This window comes from Siphateles boraxobius, unplaced genomic scaffold, assembly GCF_051911475.1.
Source record: "Siphateles boraxobius isolate OS27281-9 unplaced genomic scaffold, OSU_SipBor_1 9, whole genome shotgun sequence".
NCBI lineage: Eukaryota > Metazoa > Chordata > Actinopteri > Cypriniformes > Leuciscidae > Siphateles > Siphateles boraxobius.
In genome coordinates this window covers 31,139,790-31,161,971 of record NW_027509219.1, presented here as the reverse complement: position 1 = coordinate 31,161,971, position 22,182 = coordinate 31,139,790, and the positions used below count along the sequence as shown (strand labels likewise).

At 36.9% G+C, this 22,182-nt stretch overlaps 1 protein-coding gene across 1 annotated transcript; it reads right to left on the bottom strand.

Moving 5' to 3' along the window:
- Positions 1-1,253: 1,253 nt before the first annotated feature.
- Positions 1,254-21,348, bottom strand: ptpn18 (protein tyrosine phosphatase non-receptor type 18). The gene is made up of 17 exons (XM_077223117.1): positions 21,087-21,348; positions 18,180-18,288; positions 17,099-17,175; positions 16,805-16,900; positions 16,663-16,701; positions 16,508-16,576; positions 16,216-16,278; positions 15,591-15,733; positions 15,132-15,198; positions 14,608-14,685; positions 14,298-14,375; positions 10,669-10,751; positions 7,526-7,842; positions 6,538-6,569; positions 6,042-6,075; positions 3,266-3,355; positions 1,254-1,724 (listed from the first exon to the last, which is right to left on the bottom strand). Exons 1-17 carry the CDS (start codon positions 21,165-21,167, stop codon positions 1,651-1,653), a joined length of 1,530 nt encoding a protein of 509 aa, XP_077079232.1. The 5' UTR covers positions 21,168-21,348; the 3' UTR covers positions 1,254-1,650.
- Positions 21,349-22,182: the final 834 nt, after the last annotated feature.

Sequence of the window (22,182 nt, the reverse complement as noted above, 5' to 3'; positions counted from 1 at the left end):
ACAACTTAAGATTCCATTGATTTTCATGACGGAAATAAAATCGCACCAGAGTTTAGAGGGCAAGTTTTATGGTTCTATCTCCGGAATGAGTGCTCAGATTGGACAGATAGTCCGCACAGGATTTAGAACTGAATTTAAAACATCTATACACGGCACACAACGTCATACATTAAGATGTTCTTGTGGAAAACTATCAAAAGGGTAGATTCATAGATCAGATGTGGCATCAATATTTATGCACATGTTATATTGTCTGCAAATGACTTTATTGTTATGACCTGAGTGATGTGTCTTTCTGGGGAGTGCCATGAAGAGAAACTACACCTCAACGCTGCCCTCTACTGACAAACGCATCATATCGCAACAACAACAAACAAGCCGTTGACTTGCCGGGGATTTCAAACTCAGTTCCTGGAGGGCCACAGCCCTGCAGAGTTTAGCTTCAACATTAATTAAACACACCTGATCCAGCTAGTCAAGTCCTTCAGGTTTATTTGAAAACCACAGGTATGAGCAAATCCAATCGGAAGCGAGCATCCCTATGCCCTACTCACTTTGCAGTGGGGGCTTTGGAGGGAGCAGGGTGCGTGTGTGTCATAATGAAACCAGAACACACTTCGCAAAGGGAGTAATGAAAGACCAAGTAATTTCCTCGATAGCTTCACATGAAATGTTACCACAACAAAGGAATATCTTATTATTGCAGTTAATATGATACAAATCAATGAACATGCTTTATATGTGTGTGTGTGTTCCCAGTCTGCTCTTATATTTATAAGTTAAGCATTAAACATTTCATACCTATTAAGTTGAAAAAAGTTTCATATGAAATGCATGACGAAAATATGCGTAATATATCACAAAACAAAATGACTTGAATTATTCTGTTTATACATTAACTCCAACTCTCCCGCCATTTCTAGATTTAAAATCAATGGTGAGGACTTGTCATCCTGGGTCACATGACCATAAACGATTGAATTACTTCTTTGATGTGACCACCGCATGTTCCCTTCGCTAACAGACTTGTGGAAGGGCCCTTCGTGAAGGGATTGATTCGTTTGGAACGCCCCTACAATTAGTGTCTCCTCCCCGAAGTGCCCTTCAAGGGTGCAAAAATGCAGTTTGGAATTGGAACTACACTCTGTAGGACTGTGGTTTGACACCCCTGCTAAAGCGTGTCATATATCAAATTTTCCTTGATTTCTTGAGATAAAAAGGTTTGATGTACTTTGAAAACATATCGAAAACCATCTAATAAGAACATTTACTGAAACAGCATACTAAATAACAACTTACTGATGTCAGAATATATTACCATTCCATATAAAGATTACCACCATTTACCATTATGGCACATAAAAATGTGAATAACGCAAGTGGACTAAAACTTAAAAAAATATAATGAAATGGCCCCTTTTACTGTACATCACACATGAGTTCAAAAATCATCACTCTAGTTTTCAATTTCTTAAAGTTGCCACACAAATACATGAATAAACTTAACAACATAATCATAAATTGCAACAATAATTAAAACTGTAATACAAACAAAACTAGAATACGAAACGTCTTCAGTACATAAATAGATGCTCTATTACCCAGTGTAAAAATAGCTGTGCATCTTAAAACCTAAAACCTGTTGCGGTTTCAACTTTCTGCGCGACTCCATTCGGCCGGTGGATCTCGTGGGCCTTTGGGTTTCTTTAAGCGACAGTTGAAACCTGAAGCGCAAGACAAACAAAGACAAAGTTTGAAATCACCATGTGCCCTGACTGAGAAACACAAGATAACAGAGCACAGGTCAATAATGAAGTAATATTTTAAATGGATCTTGGATCATGATCAAATCTAGGTCAGTTCGATTTTTACATGTTCGTAAGAACACAACATCATCGAAAGGGCTTGCCAAGCCTTCAGCTAATTCTAAAGATTAGCCAAGTGGGAAAACCTACTAGATACATACATGAGGAAAAATGCATTCTCGGTTAGCGCCACCTATCGTGCAGCCGTGAATTAGCTAAAGGCATTCAATCGTTTCACATTCGGTGCAAAAGCTCCATTCGTCGGCAATTCGCTTAGCTTTACTGTGTCAACGGAATAAAGACTTTTGAAGAATCTTCACACAGCTAGTTTCGAACCAATTTTCTTTCAAAGTGTCATTTTTGCTCCACAGAAGAAAAAGTCATACAGGTTTTGAATGACATTAGCCATGTTTCCATCCACCTAGATGAATGGAGACATATGCGCTCAATTGAGTCGAAAAATTTTTTTATCCGATAAGAGGACGTGCATAAAACTCATTTACTGAAGGAATCCCTCGATGCGCACCAAAAAACTCGCATGACTTTGCCTCAACAGAGGATGTGATTGGATAACTGGACTAACCAGCGGATCAGTTTCATTGAACAGCATCTCAAATGTTGGTTTGGTCGTTCTGAAATGTTTGAGCCAAAGTCTATCAAAATGATTGGGTATAACAACCTCCAAGTGTCTCACATGATTGCGTTCTCAGACATCGGGCATCTGAACGTCTCAATGTTAATTGTGTTTCGTCTGCACACTCTGAGGTGCAAGTCATTTAAGATGTACTTTAGGACAAAAGAGCCTCAGTTGCCTCATCTGATTGCAAACTTCTATTGTTATTACAGAAATTTTGCCACTTTTGTGTGTGTGTGTGTGTGTGCGTGCGTTTTGGTTGGTTGGTCTTGGTCTCTTCTGAGCTCCTCTGGCTGGGTAATCCCATTCAGCACATGCTAATGTGAACAAGTTTGTTCTCTTGAACAAGGGATAGAAACTGTGCTTTATATATTCCAATTTTGCACACAAGTTACATTTGCACCTTTGGATGGAAACATATTGTTGAGTGAACAATTGCTTAAACCCCTAATCTTTGTTATTAGTTTACACATCTAACCCTAAATTCGAGCAACAGTAAAAGTGATGTTTGCATATCCCAGATATAAACACGGTTGCTTTAAGGCCTGGAAACCACCCCGTGATGTCACTTTTTTGTGGTTGTAAGTGCGTGTGTGATCTGGAAAGCCACTGCCCACAATCTATCAGTTTACCTATTGTAAAACAGCAATTTATTTATCTTTATTTACTAAACGACAAGTTAGCCATTTACATGAGTACAATAATATTGTTTTTGAAGATTTAGAAATAGAAACTAGCAGATTTATCCAAAAACCCATCCAAACCTAAATATTTATCTTCTTATGTTTAGAATGAAGATTTAGTGTGTGGATATGGTGTAACTCACCCAGGCCGCCCGGGGCAAATGGGCTGTTGGTGTCCTTGACAACGCTACACACATATTCATAATCATCATCTGTAGAAGATTGGCTCTCAGCTGAGAAAAACATGTTTAACAATGTTTAATAACTTAAAAACAAACCTCAGAGCATTAGATGGAAACCAACACTGATCTAACACTTCTTCCTGTTTACTGCTAGATAGCGTTTCACTCATTTGGTCGATAAGGAGTCTCAGGGGAACTGAAACGACACACCTTACTCTTTATAGTCAGTATATGACAGCATTCAAAAGTGGATTGTTGACACATAACATGAGGTCATTCAACATCAAAGTTGTAAAATCTTAAAATGCGGTGTGACCAAAGCTGCATCCCAATTCGTCTACTGTTTTGTGAAGAAAAAGTACATACTTTTATGTGTGTATCAGAAGATTAGGCAAGTTTGAGACGAAATACTACTTCTACTTCCTACTAACTAAGGACAGCTCTGTCGCTTAGGTACGTGCATCCTGTGCCCTGTCCATTTAAAGTGCCCTGTCAATCATCTTGTCACAGTTAAAATCAGCCACATTCAATTTAATGTCCTACTTTTTTAGAGAGAAATATCGTAAATAACACGTTGATCTGCCAGTCGTGGGTCTTTCATGCAGAGACTCTATTTTCAATTTGCATAATGATGCATTTAAAAGATAATGACCAAACATATCTGTACAAAAGTTCACAATGCTGTTGCAGATGAAATATAATGTGGATAACATTGAATAAATATCTTTTTGTCAGGTTAGATAATGATTACTCAGACCCCTTCATCTAAACCTCTCTACTTTCCCTACTACCGTTGGTCTCGCACATACGCCATATTTGTAGATTTTTTTACACTTTTTGTAGTTCTAATCAAATCCTCGCCCAAAGTGCAGTGGGTTGTTCGCAATATTAGCTGATAGAGTGCTCATGGATCTGCACTTCAAATTCTAACAGGAAAAAGTAGACCATTCGAAATACTCATTTCAACATAAAGTACTATGATTTAGGATACACTAATACTAATTTCAAATACTATTTTATTTAAAACCGGCATTAAGCTGGTTTAGATCTTACTTATCAGACCGTTACCATTTTGTCTGTCTAAATGGGGAAAAATCAAAGATAACGTCAGTAGACTATGGAGTGCCGCAAGGATCGGTGTTAGGCCCTCTGCTATTCTCAATATATATGCTGCCACTTGGTAATATTATAAGAAAACATGGAATTAATTTCCACTGTTATGCTGATGACACTCAATTATATATCTCATCACGACCAGATGAAAACACTAACTTATCGAAATTGACAGAGTGTCTAAATGATATAAAATGCTGGATGACGTGTAATTTCCTGCTATTAAATTCAGATAAAACGGAGGTACTACTTATTGGTCCAAAAAACTACCCACAAAATCCCTTACAATACAACTTTAATTTAGAAGGATGTCCTGTTACTTTATCCACTACAGTAAAAGACCTGGGTGTTATACTAGACCGCAACTTGACTTTCGAAAATCATATTTCATATATTACAAGAACAGCCTTTTTCCACCTTAGAAACATTGCTAAGCTACGCAACATGCTATCTGTTTCTGATGCAGAAAAGTTAGTTCATGCATTCATGACCTCGAGACTAGATTACTGTAATGCTTTATTAGCTGGCTGTCCTACATCCTCAATCAACAAGCTACAGTTAGTGCAAAATGCAGCTGCTAGAGTTCTTACTAGATCAAGAAAATATGATCATATAACACCTATTTTATCATCTCTACACTGGTTACCTATTAAGTTACGTATCAATTACAAAGTATTCCTACTGACCTATAAAGCCCTAAATGGTTTAGCTCCTGTGTATTTAACAGACCTTCTATCGCCATACAATCCATCGCGCTCTTTAAGATCACTAAATTCGAGGCTTCTGGTCATTCCTAGGATATCTAAGTCCACTAAAGGAGGGAGGGCGTTCTCGCATTTAGCTCCTAAACTCTGGAATAGCCTTACTGATATTGTACGAGACTCAGACTCGCTGTCCCAGTTTAAAACTAGATTAAAGACGCATCTCTTTAACCAAGCATTCACTTAATGCTTAACCTTTGATACTGCTGAACCAGTTCGAATGCATTAACATTATGAACATCAGCTATGCTAATTATTTCCCATCTGCCTTTCTGCTGTTATCTCGGGACGCTAGTCCCGAGGTAAATAGCGTTCGTCAGCTCCAGTTTGTATCCAGCCTCTCACGGAGACTTCAGATGCCCCAACGCCTGTGAAGAGACGACTCGACTCCTGTGAAGAGACGACTCAAAGCCGGCGATATGTTATGCCATAAATTAATACTTGATTAACTAACTGTATTTTTCTATGTACATTTCCGAAATGCAATTTCTGTAAAGCTGCTTTGAGACAATGTGTATTGTGAAAAGCGCTATACAAATAAATTTGAATTGAATTGAATTGAATATTTAGGACGGATAGTATGTGAATTGGGATGCAGCAAAATACTTTTTTTTTTAAAAAACTACAAAAAAATCCATGCAGCTCAGTTAACAGACCACAAATCATGTATCAGAATTATAAAAAATGGATAAAATTAATCAACACCCCATTTAGCATAAGCATTTTTTGTTGTTGAATAAATTATTTGAAAATCTTTAATTGTATAAATAATAAACAAAACTGATAAATAACGTGTAAATGTCACTTCATTTTTTTTCCAGACCAACTTGCATAGTACATTAAACATGTAACAACACACTTACTTGCACTTGGGGTTCGTGAAAGAGGAACTTGTGGCTGAGGAACACAAATTTCATTTAATTAGATTTAATTATATTGATTGGAGATTTTATCTGTGATTATCAGGGTTACAAAGACTGTGATCATCAGTCAAATACATATTAGACTCATATTCAGTGGAAATATTGAATTTGTCAGGTTGTTTTTACTAAATGTACTGCCTGTAAGTGTCTGCTAAAGCTTGTTAACTTGTGAGTGTGATCTCAGCTAGAAGCCTCATATCACAGGAAGAGGCTGAATGTGCATCTAATGTGAAATACAAACAAAGGAGAAATTTGACACATCTACAAGTGTGCAGAGAGGAAATACGGGCCAATAGCTGCATAAAAAATGAGTCATATAAGATTAATATGTACTTAGCACTTTAATTTGACATCTAATATGCTAACATGAAAACCAACAAACCCATCTGCCAAGCATAAATGACTGCAGAATCTTAATACCAATCAGATCATTTACCTGCACATCTCTATTCATGGACCTCAACTCCCCTGAGAAAAAAACAAAAGGTTTATTCAGAAATCATGAATAAAAGAACTGTAACATTTATTTATTTTATCTTGGTAAAAAGTATATAACCAGACCAACACCACTATAACAAAAAAAAAAAAAAAAGTATTGCAAATTATTATTTTTCCTCTGAAACTATTTTAAAAAGGTGAAATATATGTTTTTTAGGCTTTATACCATCTTCATATTAAAGCATACAGTAAGCCATTGGTAGGTTGATATGTAACTAGTATGTAAACACTGGTGCTATACAAACATCTGACGTGTTACATTTTGGCTCAGCAAATGCTGTGAATTTGGAGGCGGGACTATCTGCTCGGTTGACCAATGGCAGACAGGGGAAAGTTTATGAAACATGCTTGAAAACACTGGCTATGTTTAAAAAGTATAACTAGCTTACTACTTGAATACTGTTCAGTATGCACTGTATGCTGCTGATTATTTCTGTTTTGTGACACAGAAATTACACACTTCACCTGTTAGGACTCTGCCGAAACCAATACTTTAAAAGTTCAATAATAGATGAAACAAAAAGGCATTTTAATTCCCTGACAGATATGGAAATATGAGCTTCAAATAACTGAACTTTTAATAGATAAACACCAAATGAGAGGGCTCTGAATACCCTGGTGATCACATGAAAGAGAAGAACTCAAATAGAACAGTCATATGAGGACAGTGAAAGCTGTAAGCAGAAGTTTCCAAACTTTACTCTCTTAAAACAAACAAGTTCCCTCTGTCTGAAATGATCTTCCTTTTAGTGTTCAGCTGAGTTTGCAGTTTTTTTTGTCTACTTGAATTCATTTTCAATTCAGCGAGATTCTCAGAATATAAGAAAATGTGTTTGGTCTGTGCAAAACTTGTGTTGTGCATAGTTGCGAGGGTGTTGCTATGCAGTTTCTAGGCTGTTTTGTGAGCCATTCAAATAGCCACTTACCTGGCAATAGCTCATAACCCTCATTGTCCATTACTTTAGGTGACAGTCCTCCTCTCTGATTGGCCGTCGTTGATCTGTCATAATCCGGTGAGGTGGGAGGAGGCAGGAGTGATCCAGGTCTGTTTTTAGGTTTAACTGCACTGTAGACAGCATTCTTATTGCTTTTCTCTGAATTAGCATTGTCATAGTAATGGACAGTGATCGAATGGGGGGCAGAGCTGGGGGGCTGCAGTTTAGGCTTGTTGACGACCGCATAAGTGTCGTTCATCCTGGTCTGAGGAAGAGGATGAGAAAGCCTGGGCTTGAGAGGAGGATTTCTGAAACCACAGACAGACAAGTACACCTTTAAAGTCGGTACACACCTCACTCCCCTGGCCTCAAGAGGCGCACTAGTGACTGATGCTAGAGGCTGCAGTCTTCAGCATCCTTGTTAGCTTGTCAGCCTCCCAAAGCAGAAACGCCGGTTCAAATCCCGCTCTGAGCGATGCGAGTAGAACCAAAGGGGTTACTGGTGCCGTGACCCGGATGGGAGTGAGGATTAGGGGGATTGAGTGTAATGGAGGCCAGGTAGTTAGAGCTGTGTGAGTGAACCTCACTCCCCAGGCCCTTAAGAGGCGCACAAGTGACTGCTGCTAGAGGCTGCGGTCTCTAGAATCTTTGTTAGCGCGCCCACCTCCCATCCCATAAAGTACACTTATTAAAAAAAAGACATATCTACAGACAGAATATTAGAGACTTGCAGTTGAACTTCTTTGACCTGAGTAACAACCATTGCTAGCAACTAGCTAGCAACCCAGCAGACAGTTTTGCGCAGACAAGCATCCACAAAAAAAGCAAGAATCTAGTTATAATATAAGCCTCACTATAGTGAAGAGGTCACTAGCATGTCAATTACATTGCTAGTTTATAAGTCAATTGGTATTTGTGACAATGTAGATTGCATTAGATTATACAGTGACGCAAGACTTGTACCTCACTCACATTTCGCTCTGGGTGTCAAGTCACCTTCATTTATATAGTGCTTTTAACAATATGGACTGTTTCAAAGCAGCTTTACAGTGATAATAGGAAATTAAAGTAACAGAGATTGTTTTGGCTTTACAGCAGCTCTAGAATAAAGTCATTGTCTATCTAAAGTTAGTTTTGATTGATTCACTTCCAGCGGAACGATCATTAGTTATTAACTTCGGGCCGCTAACACGACACCGTTCTAACAGAAAATTCTTTAATGCGATCCGGCCGCTCATTCGCATAAAACAGTGCCTGGTGGATCTGAAATTTTTTTAATCTCTTCCACGTAGCCACATGAATCGGAATTATCCCGACAACGTTTTATCTGTACAGAGGTAAAGGGAAGGAGGCCTTCACAGGGGAGAGACTAGTTGACACTTCAGGACTGCGTTGTCGTCGTGTCCAGGCGCAGGTCTATCATCAGATCCGGATACAGCCTGGATCCAGCAGACTGCGGTAAATCCCCGGGATAAACAGAGAAACTAATATTAGCGTAGACGCCATCCTTCTTATGATGTAAAAAGTACATCAGGATTTATGGGAAGTGTTCCCGGTTCTGGCTGATCTAAACTATGCAGCCTAACATTGAATTATAGAAGTCTATAATGTGTTATGTGTAGGCTAAACCAAAGAGATTTGTTTTTAGTCTAGATTTGAACTGACAGACAGTGTCTGCTTCCCGGACAATGTTAGGAAGACTGTTCAAAAGTTTTCCTGCTAAATAGGAAAAGGATCTACCGCCAGCAGTCGATTTTGATATTCTAGGTATTATCAACTGGCAGAAATTTTAAGATCGCAATAGACGCGACTGATTATAATGCGTTAAGAGCTCACTCAAGTACTGGGGAGCTAAACCATTTAGTGCTTTGTAAGTAATCAGCAATATTTTAAAATTTATATGATGTTTAATAGGGAGCCAATGGGGCGGCAGTGGCTCAGTGGTTCATGTAGGTTGTCTACAAACCGAAAGGTTGGTGGTTCGATCCCCGGTTCCACCTGAGCAATGGTCGAGGTGTCCATGAGCAAGACACCTAACCCCGCTGCTCCCGACGAGCTGACTGGCGCCTTGCATGGCTGACACCGCCGTCGGTGTATGAATGACTGAGTGAATGGGTGAATGAGAGGCATATATGTAAAGCGCTTTGGTGGCCATTGTGTCTGTGAAAGCGCTATAAAAATGCAGTCCATTTACCATTTACCATTTACTAGGCAGCCAATGCAGTTTTGACAGAACTGGGCTAATATGGTCATACTTTCTGGTTCTGGTAAGAGCTCTACCTGCTGCATTTTGGACCAGCTGTAATTTGTTTAAGCGTGCAGGGTAACCACCCATAATAGCATTACAATAATCTAGCCTTGATGTCATGAACGCATGAACTAATTGTTCTGCATATGTCATTGAGAGCATATAATGTAATTTAGATATATTTTTAAGATGGAAAAAATGCGGTTTTACAGATACTATTCAGGTGACTTTCAAATGAAAGATTGTTATCAAAGTGCACACCCAGGTTCCTAACCGACGACGAGGACTTGACAGAGCAGCCATCAAGTGTTAGACAGTATTCTAGTATTCTAGGGTGTCTTGAATACATTGGTGCATTGTGGGACCCCATATACAGCAATGTTTAATGACCAACTGTCAGATTTGCATTCAATATATCTTAAGAAATATGTTATTGACACAAGGGGAACTGCAATAACAGAACACATTGACTTAAAAATGAATAAATGCTCCGTATAATCTAAGGATGCAGTCATGCAAAATATTCACATATTCATTACAAAAGTTATATTCATCTGTATGCAAAGCAGAAACATTAGCATGAATCCCACTGTATGAAGAAATATATATCCAGCTATACATCGATGACTCAGGAGATTAACTCACATTGACTCTGATGAAGTTAAGTGTTAGACAAGAAAAGTGTGGGGTGCAAGACCGAACCGACAATAACAGCTTGCATCTTGGCCACCTGTGTGAGGCACGGCGCCGTAGTTAGCAGAACTGCGCTGTTGTCAATCTCAAATTGGCCTCTGGCTGTGTGGCCACCACTGATTTTAATCACAGACGTCCGTAAACAGTCAAAAGAGGTTAGAAATTTGGAAATGAAAGTCATTTGTGGTCTTACCGTGTTTTAGAAGGTACGTTGAAGCTGCCTAATTTCAATGAAGCCTTCGGTGAAACCGCATTGATGTACAGAGAGGTCGAAGTCTCGTGTTTTCAATATAAAAAAAGAAAGAAAAAAAGACAAACAAATAGTGAAATACGTACTCAGTGTGGGAGAGCAGCTACACAGAGTGTCTGTGTTCAACTGTTGAAGGATGCCTGAGCATTTGCATAGAGGAAGCACACAGCAAGCGTGTTTCCTGATAAACTGCCTTTTTAAAGTTCAGGGCTCAAGGTCTTAAGGAAGTAAAACAAGATGTGATGTAAAAATGCGAGATGCAATGACAGAGAGATTTTATTTTAAACAAAATGGTTGTAAATGTACCTTTTAATTTATTACTTAAAACACACTTTAAGTACTTCGATACCACAGCAAAAACTACTAGCCTAACCAATACAGTTCAAACATGATTGGAGGCAAGTGAACAGTCAGTAAAAAATAAGATCAAATACACTAATTACAAGCATATTAATACAATATAACAAAGTTACAAATAAAGTAAGGTCTAACTGTAGTGTATTCAGGTACAGATATGTAATTAGGCCTAAATGTTAAATAACACTATGGTATAACACACACTATTGTTGTTTGATTAAATGGTTAGTTCACCCAAAAATGAAATTGTCATTAATTACTCGCCATCATGTCATTCCAAACCCATAAGACTTTCGTTGAAGTCACAAATGAAGATATGTTTGATGAAATCTGAGAGCCTCTCCAATGACTGTTACGCAACTGACGCTTCAACGCTTCAAATTCGTGATTGGCGTTTTGTTTTGCTCTATCCTCTGCGCTTCCGCATTCGTCATTACGTTGTGTTTCAAGTGTTACTCTTTTGCCGTAAATCAACGTGTGGGTGAGTAAATCATGGGGTAATTTAAATTTTTGGGTGAACTATCCCTTAACATAACTGACTTGGATAGCAGCAGGTATTTACTCTGATTGTCCCTCCACCTGGAGTTTGAGCCAATTGATCTGGACACATGTAATGAAATTGTTGGTCAAGTAAAACCTACCATCTGTCCACAGAATATTATTCCACCTTTTTTCCTGAGACAAATCATGGCCACAGTTGGTCCTGGCCTATGACTTTTAATTAACAAATGCCTGTCAACTGGTTCCTTCCCAAGCAGTCTGAAAGTTGCTGTGGTGACGCCATATCTTAAAAAAATTAATCTCGATCCTTCCGCTCTCTGTAACTTTCGTCCTATTTCTAACCTACCTTTCATTTGGAAAATCATTGAGAGAGTTGTACTGATTCAACTACAATCATATCTATCTGTAAATGCCCTCCATTAAACATTTCAATCTGGTTTTAAAGCTTTACACAGTACCGAATCTGCTCTCTTAAGAGTTTCAAGTGATATTTTCACTGAAACTGACTCTGGGAAATCACTGGCTCTAGTTTTATTAGATTTGAGTGCTGCATTTGACTTAGTTGATCATGAGGTCCTGCTGCGACGTCTGGAGACATCCGTGGGCTTTCGAGGCATTGTCTTGCAGTGGTTCCGCTCCTATCTGACCAACAGATGTTTTAGTGTCCGTATTGGGCATCACTCCTCCTCTAGTGTACCTCTGAACTGCGGAGTCCCAACGGGATCAATCCTCGGGCCTGTATTGTTTATTCTATATTTGCTACCTCTGGCTTCCATTTTTAACATATACAGAGTATCCTTTCATCTGTATGCCGACGATACTCAGATTTACTTTCCTTTAAAACATAATGCTAAACATGGTCTACAACCCCTGTTTGCCTGCTTAAGTGAACTTAAACTTTGGCTTTCAAGTAATTTTCTAAACCTAAACGAAAATAAAACAGAAATAATTATCTTCGGCCCCAGGGAAAACTGCGCGTATGATGTTGACCGTGGTACCCTTGCACCGTATGAAACCCACTGTGCAAGAAATCTGGGCTTTCTGTTTGACCACAACTTAAAATTTGATAAACAGATCAGTGCCGTCGTAAAGTCATGCTTTTTTCACCTCCGCCAACTCTCTAAAGCGAAACCTTTTTTAACTCAGAGTAATCTCCAAACAGTGATTCATGCATTCGTAACATCTCGACTAGACTATTGTAATTCTTTTTATTTTGGTCTATCTCAGTCTTCTCTTCCTCGCCTACAGCTAGTGCAAAACGCAGCAGCTAGACTCCTTACTGGGACACGCAAGTATGAATCAATCACCCCTATCTTATTCAATCTCCATTGTTCACCCGTCAAATTTAGAATTGATTTTAAAATTTTACTTTTTGTGTATAAAGCTCTTAACAATTTGGCCCCTCAGTACCTGACCGATCTGCTTTGTCTGTACAATCCTTCTCGTACCTTGAGATCCAGTGACCACTGCCTTCTTAACGTGCCTAGATCCAGACTCAAAAAACAAGGTGACCATGCTTTTGCGACTGCTGGCCCAAAACTCTGGAACAGTCTGCCTCTCTATATCAGACTGGCTCCCTCAGTTTCCATATTTAAATCCTCTTTAAATACTTTTTTATTTTCTCTTGCTTTTAATTCTCCCTGAGTGTTATTTGCTTATTTTTATTGTCCTGTGCATTATATCTTCTGCCTTGTACAGCACTTTGGTCAGCCCTGGCTGTTTTAAAATGTGCTCTATAAATAAATATTGTATTGTATTGTATTTATAGGCTGCTGTCACTTTAAGACCGAATGCACGGATCCAATATAATGATACACATATAATTTCTTTCTCAACTGTTTACGTTCATTTAAGATGCAACTGGCTGTGTTTACGAGAATACTTGCAGAGACTGGTATTTTGACATAATTTTGGTTGAGTATGTCTGATAGCTTAGTATGAAGACAAGGCTGATAGTTTGACATTATTCTAATGCCATATTTGAATGTATTTAAAAGTGAATTTCAGCACTATGGCAGAGGGGACAATTATCAATGAATAGCAACTTAAATTTCAATGTATTCTTCACTAAAAGCGGACATGAATTTAGATGGCTTGAATATAGTGCACAAGTCACATGGACAACTTTAATTGTATGAAAGATAGTATGAAAGTATAAAAGAAAATCATGCAGGTTTGGAACGACATGTGAGTGAGTAAAATGATGATAGAAATATATTTTATTTGGGCGAACTATCCCTTTAAATTGGATTTAATTACACTACCGTTCAAACGTCTCTTCTGCTCACCAAAGCGGCATTTATTTGATCAAACATACAATAAAAACAGTAATATTTTGAAACATAATTACAACTTTTTGTTTTCTATTTGAATATATTTTCAAATGTAATTTATTCCTGTGATGACAAAGCTGAATTTTCAACATTATTACACCAGTCTTCAGCATCACATGATCCTTCAGAAATCTTTCTAATATGCTGATTTGCTGCTCAAGAAGCATTTATTTTTGATAATGCCATTATTTTTGTATCTTGATTTCTTTTACATTTTTAAAAGTACAGCATTTATTTCAAATAGAAATATTTTATTACATTATATATGTCTTTACTGTCACTTTTGATCAATTTAATGCTTCCTTGCCAAAATAGAAATATAATTTTTTTTTCCAATAAAAAAAAAAATCTTTTGAGCAGCATGCAGTGTGTGCGTCTTACCTCTGTATTGTTATTTTTCACCTGCAAGACCTTCTGAAACATCTGAGCAACCGTATGAAAGACAAATCCATACTGCTCCTGAGGTGATTCACATAAACATTACAACATGACATAAGGAATTCACATGGTGTCGTGGAATATGGGCTGAATGGGCCTACCTATGTGCTCGGATTAGATAAAAACATATCTTAAGCATCAAGGCTTTGATATTTTACTTTAACGGGCAGACGGTTGCATTACAGTTGAAGAACTTAAGATGTAGATGCTTTCTATTATCTGTGCCATGCAAAAAAAAAAAAATAGTAGTCACCTTGGTCTGCACAGCTGAAGGTCTCTGTCTTCTGAGCTCTAATATCAGGTCAAATATATTAAAATCCTCTTGTATTTGCTGAAATTAAAATAATGCATATGCATGTAATGTTTTTTTACTCAGATCCAATCACATTAATAGTACTGATTTCTAGCAAGTGTTCTTTTAATGACATTTCTATCTATCTATCAATAAAATCCTCCTGTATTTTTATGTTGCTACTGTACATACTTATATACACACTGTATGTTTCACATTCAAGCACTGCATATACATTTTGGGTTTCACTTTATTTTAAGGTGTCATTGTTACAGTGTAATTATATAATTAAGTACTGAGTAACACTAAGCAACTACATGTACTTATTATAGGGTTAGGGTAGGATTAGGATTTGGTTGAGGGTTAGTTGCATGTAAATATGCATCATTTACTGTTATTACTATGGTAATTACATGTAACGTATGTAACAAGAACACTGTAAAATAAAGTGTTACCACATTTTGTATTGGTTATGATGTTAATACCTCTGCCAGTAGTAGATCATTGACATAGTCAACAGCACAAATGACCCCGGTTCTACCGCACCCCGCACTGTAAAGCAAGAGAATCTGTCACATTTCCATATCATGTGATAAGATCCATTCTCCCCCGAGTCTCGGTTCAGAGGGTCACGGGGGGAATTATGAGCCATATTGTTGGACAGAGTCTCTCTCATGTATATAGAGACGGTAATGAGTGAATCTGTGCTGAAGTCTGGAAGTTAACAGGCTTTTCCAGCGCCACATCAGGTGCTGAATATTTAACATGTCTCACTTCATTTAAATGGTGCCATTAAAATGCATGGAACCAGAGGAACACAGGCCGGCCCCTGCTGCACCCTAACAACATGGACGGACACGACCTGATGAATTTTCATGGGCAGATGGGTCATTTGTCAGAGGCACAGAAAAAAACACAGAGACGGCTGTGTGTGTGATACAGACCTGCAGTGGATTACTATAGGGTCCGTCTGGTTGCTCTGTTTTTGGCGAGCCAACTCCATCATACCCAGAATGCCATCCGGCATGTCTGGAATTCCATGGTCCGGCCAGGCAGTATACTGGAAATGAAACACTTTACGAGCTTCCTGTGAGGAAAAGATGGCGAATTTTGACCTATGAATGGATTATGGTTTCTACACCAAATTACAATGTTTGAAATGAGCTAAAATGTGAAACATCACACACTGAGATGGTTATAGCGTTTCCTTGTTTGGAACCATATCAGAGTAAACAGTGTTTTACAAGACACTCAAAATGAAGTACACTGCAACTTTGTGGTTTGACAGATTTTCTTTAAATAGATATTTATAATATAATCTCTCTCTATATATCTATCTATCTATCTATCTATCTATCTATCTATCTATCTATCTATATATATATATATATTCATGTAATGGAATTGTTATATATATATATATATATATATATATATATATATATATATATATATATATATATATATATATATATATATATATATATATATATATATATATATATAAACAATTCCATTACATCAGGTCTAAATCACATCTACTAATAACACACTGGAGACATCACTTACATCATAATATTTTACTACCAACGTCCGAACAGCGACTTCCTCATTTGGTCGCAACTCCTCAAACTAAAGACAAAACAAATGCCAGTAATCAGCACTTCATCTAGTGGGGCCTTGCAACTGCATGAACTACATGTTGCATCAAACTGCAGACAAAAAAAACTGACAAAACTTTCATTTAGTGTGGAGATAACATCAAAAGGAACTGTTGTGAAAGATCAATATCCTGTCTCTTAGAATTACACTGTTGAATTACACACATTGTTCATTGTTGAGAAGCACAGAAAACACTTACAGTTGAGACAGTAAAGGGACCAAAAGTGGATGTGTTTGTGGTTGATGCCCAGTAGGCTTCACATTTTTTCTAAACAACAGAGAGGTTGTTAAAACAGTAAATGGCAAGAAAATGACAGGCGTATGACAGAACAACAGAGGAAATATTAAGATTACCTTTCCCATCTCAATCTCACGACAAGCCATGATTATGACCTAACAAAAAAAGAAGCGACCAGGCTTTAAAAAGTGGAAATACTTCAAAAGCAATAAAATTGTGCATTGTAGCTATAATGCATAATTATAGAAAAAAAATTACCTCTACATTGTGTTGCCAAATCATACGCCAGAAATCAACCACAGTGCTGCTCACAGGGCCTTGAGTGGCAATATAAATCTTGTTCTTAGCAGCTCCCTAGTGGCGAACAATATAGAAAATGATAATAATACAACAAAAATAATTTCTATCTATCAATGCTTCAAAAACTATCTGGACAAAACTACGTCTACGTCTATGTGTCTTACACATACTTTGCAAAACTACTACGTTTTATCACAAAAAAAGTACATGATGCTCCAGATAAGAAGTGTTGAAGTTAAAACACTGCAGTACCTTGATGAAGCTGGCATTAATATAATCAGACTCATATTCAGATGTGGTTGGAGTTAAACATACTCTGGTCTGATCATCTGGAATACAAAAAAAAAAGGGAAAAAAAAGAAGAGGATAACAAGGATTTGCATATTCTTCCTCTCATCAGTGAGAGTTACTCATAATAATTTATCAGGAAACACATTGTGGAGACTCAATTATGAAATATTATGACATGCTTTTGGCATTGCAATGTTATAAAAAATAACAGTACTGTAACTATAGGAGGCATGTTTTGACAGATGTGAGATAATCATGTAAAATAACATCGGTGCATTATTCTGTGTCACACTGAGAGGAACTGTGAGTCACATATTTCAGAGCTGATGAGATCTGAGCTCACTGTCAGATGTGAAAATCCTGATAGGATATTAAGCTATTTAATATAGCCTACTAACACACAAAAAGTGTTCATCTTAGCATCAGTTAAATGGGTTGTAAATAATAAAAAAAACATCATATATGCCATTGTTTTTCTGTAAAAGCGCGTTTGTGAATTTATATGTGTCATGAGATATAATGAAGTTGTAAAATGTATTATTAGTTATTATATAAATGATAAACAATTGCAAACGGTTTAAAAGTAATGTTTAATGAAAAATATAAATTTATTTTTGACACGAAAAAAAGCTACTTAAAATAAATGTAATATACTTTGTGGAGGGACCAGTGAAAATATCAGTCTGACTGGACCAGGACAAAAAGCCTTATTGTTAAGCACTGACAACATTTTTATTTCGCAATCAGCTATTTTGACTCCATATTAACATCAACAAATTAACTTTATTAAATATATATTTTTAAAGTCTCACTGCAGGACTAATTGAATTGCATTGCATTTAACTGAACTTTTAACCTAAAACGTTGATGTTGGAAAAACAATAAAGGTCATGTCAATGTTATCAGCGAACACACATATTTCTTATAACAACTGCATGGTGTGAATTGCATTGAATTTAATTACAGAAACTGTTTCACCTAGAAAAAGCCTTAATAACCTTTAATAGAATTAAAATAAACCTTCTCTGATAAAACTACGTACAGGGTAGAATATCCCTATAGCGGTTTTTCTTCACATTTTCTTTGATTTCTCCAGCCGCAGTGGTCAGGCCATAGTCCTCTTTCAATGATGCACTTTTCTGTCGTATCAACTGAAAAAGGAAAGAGAAAACACACAGGTATGAGATCAAAAATATATGTTTTATTAGTTTTTTTTAATACATCACGGTTGCAACATCTGACCACAAGGTGGCATCCTGTTGCTTGTTATGCTATGGTGAATTCTTTTTAATAGCTCATAAAAGCCATGAAAGGGTCTTTTTTTGAGAGTGGATGTGGTTTTGAAAAATTCAAGATCAAACCCAAATTAATGCTATTATGCTACTATGACCAAACATAATGAAAGTATAAAATTAATTAACAAACATTTATAGTGCATTCATGCATTTGGCAGATGTGTTTTTATGCAAAGGGTTTGCATTGCATTCAAGGTATACTTTTGATCCATTCATGCATTGCTGTTTCACACATGATCCGTTTGCAGCGCATATCCAGTTTGTATGTGGCGTGGAAGCAGTGAGTGGCCATTGTGCACTGCTTCACCCAGCATGTGCAGTGTGAATGCTCTAATAAAAGCTGAAAAATTATGCATCCGTTTATGAACTGGAGTATGCGTGAAACGGACCTAGGAGTTGCTAGGAAAAGCCCTCAACTCATCTCAGACGAACAAACAGGTAATGAATGTCTGTAAATAGAGGCAGCCACATACTAAAACTGCTCTCTGTTTTACTTCCACTTCTTAAAAACAGAAGATCATCTCACATGCGTTATTTTCAACATGATGCTCTTGGTTGGGTCTCTGTAAAAGAAGCCACAGAGCATCACAAACAATTTCTGTCCCCTTTACCACAAGCACTAGAGTCTCAACTGTTTTTTTCCACAGGCGCTTCATCTTCTGAATGCTGCCAGTAGTTAAAACCCGAGAAACTTAATGAGGAACTAGATTGTGCTTCTTATAAATGCCCTCCTACTTTCACTAATGCAGGCAAATGAGTCAAAAATCAACAGATACTTCTGTAAAACGTTGGTCTCATTGTAACCACAGTAGAATATAATAACGAACAGTTAAAGGGATAGTTCATCCAAAAATTAAAATTCTATCATCATTTACTTACCCTCAAGTTGTTCCAAACCTGTATGAGTTTCTTTCTACTGCTGAACATAAAAGATGACATTTTGAAGAATGTGGGTAACCAGACAGTTGATGGACCCCATTGACTTCCATAGTATTTTAGTCCATACTATGGAAAAAAAGTCATTGGTGCCCGTCAACTGTTTTGGTTACCCTTGTTCTTCAAACATTTTCTTTTATGTTTAACAGAAGAAAGAAACTCATTTAGATTTGGAACAAGTTGGGTGAGTAAATGATGACAGAATTTTCATTTTTTGGGTGCACTATCCCTTTAAATCTAAGATAATTATAATTTCAGATTAATATATATATATATATACACAATATATGATGTAGGCGACTATGGTATAATGTGTCCTGGCTCTCACATCTAAAAAGGAAAGTTAATTGACCAGTGTATGTAAAGTGCACTCAATATAAGCACAATCCTCTTCCCAGCTAACGCAAATATACTCTACAACGGTTTGCTAATGTTCCTATTAAGTTATGAAAACATTATTTCTGAATGTTCTGAAAGTTTAAACCATTAAAAAAACATGACGTTTTGAAAACCTTTTTTTCTTGGTTATAAGAACGTTAGAGAAAACATTAAGGGAAAGTTACATTTGATAATTTTGCAAATATAATGGGAAGGTTGCTTTTGAATGTTCTCTAAACTTCTGAAAGTAGCAATGTTTAAAAATGTTAGAAAGATGTTTTATGAACAATGTATAAATAGAGGGTTATTTTTGTGTGTGTGCCAATGTTTTGAGAATGTTATTAAAGACCATATCTTTGAATGAACATTCTATTAACATTACTGGAAGAACGTTTGTTCATAACTTTGAGAGAATCTTTCCAGAAGGGTTCGTCAGCCGGGTTTAAAGATTCTGAAATGAAAAAAGCTTGAGGGGAATGAGCAGGAAGATCTTTCAGCTGTTTACTGTTGCTCATGCAAATGTTGTGTGCATTGTTTTTTAAGCATGAAGTCATCAACTCATTTGCAAAGAAACATGCAAATAAACGGTTGTCTAAAGGATATTTAACACTAAGGGAAAACTAACTCTCACTCATAAAATTAGTTACAAAATTAAAAACTAAAGCACGTTCATGTAGTTAGAAATGTCCATATATGTATCATACATTTACACAAAAACATACTCTAATCGTACCACGGTATAGCGATGACTCAGTATATGATGTTAATTCCATGGTACTTGATTACCATAATCATATACCATGGTATTTACACAAGGTACTTCAAATACTGCTATCATGCCTAAAAAACATGGTTATGCAATGATACAGTGGTGGTCCTTTGATACAATGGAACTGAATGATTTCCAAATCCATTTACCATAGTCTCTACACTATTCCAAGACACTTCACTTACAAAGAATTACTCAAAAGTACTATGGTACAATTCTTTTTAAAACCATGGTATTCTTAGATGTAGCCTGTCTGAGAGTGCCATGTGGCTAAGTGTATTTCCCAAAGTATTACCATCACTGTACCATCATATCACCACAGTATGTCCATAAGGGTTCACAAACAAACCAATAAAAATAACACAATAACACTTTTCAAGCAAAACGTTTGTTGTAATGACATTTTGACTATTGTAGCCTACAAATCATGACGATATCCAAATTAAAAACATAGTAATAGCTTCGTGTCAACTTATTTATGCTGGTATGATCTTGTAGCCTAAGTAATACGAAGCACTGCCAATTATATATATATTTAACTAAAAAGGAGGTATAAAAGTTTAGGACTCACGCTGAACTCGGTGGAGATGTCATGGTCGGACAAACTGCGTACCCGCTCCACGAACCTCAACAGGTGCGCTTCCATCACCATATAATCACTCTCATCACCAGCATCTTACTGTGTCATTTTTTGATACTGCACTCTTTGAACTTTCTTCACCACAAATATATGATCATTTAGCAGCTAATATGCCCTGTTTCCGTCTTGGTAAAGTTATCCAGGCAGCAAAACTGACACAGGGAAGTTTCTCCTGCTGATTGCTGTTGGTCACTTCATGATGTACGGCGTTGTCAATCATCAGCCGTCGCCACACCCACTTTATCCTTCCAGCCAATCCGCGGTCCGAACCTCACCTGAAGCGGTAAAGGGAGAAACCACTAACGTTACAACTCCCATTCACTTTTGAAAATAAACCACCCTACATTTCCCATCATCCTTTGTGACAGCACGAGAACGCTATAATAACACTATAAATAATAAAACAGACAAATCGTCGATTACAGAGTACAGACATATTTGCTCTTCACTAACGTTATGTTACAGGAGTGCTAAAAAAAATGCAGTCTATTGTGAAAGTGAAAAAGAAAATAACTTGTCCAGCGACCACAATCACGTAATGTCACAATTGCTATTTCCAAACTTGTAAGAACTTCCACATAGTGAACTGATCTGCCCCGTTGCTAGTCATTTTGGGACAAACCCAAACCCAGCTTATATAGCTAGAACAGTTTTCGCCCAAATATTAGGCTGCTACACAAAAAAAGCGCATATTGTGTTATAATGGAATATCAGTCACCATTGTCAGTCATTATGAATTTTTTTTTTTTTTTTAGTTTTGATGTAATTGTGATGCTATGTGGTAGCATTCAACTTTTAATTTGTATGGACTGTATTTTTTATTAATTTTTTTGATAAATGTTTATCATATTTTACATTTATATATCATATCATAATTTTTTTCCTTTTCTTACTTGTTTTCGAGGTCTAAATCCTAAATCAATAGGTAGCCTAGGTGTGATGGTTTCATCAACTCGTCCAAAACATTGTCAAAATACTCCTAATTGTATACCTGGATGCAACATTTCCACGCCATTTTGACAGTGCT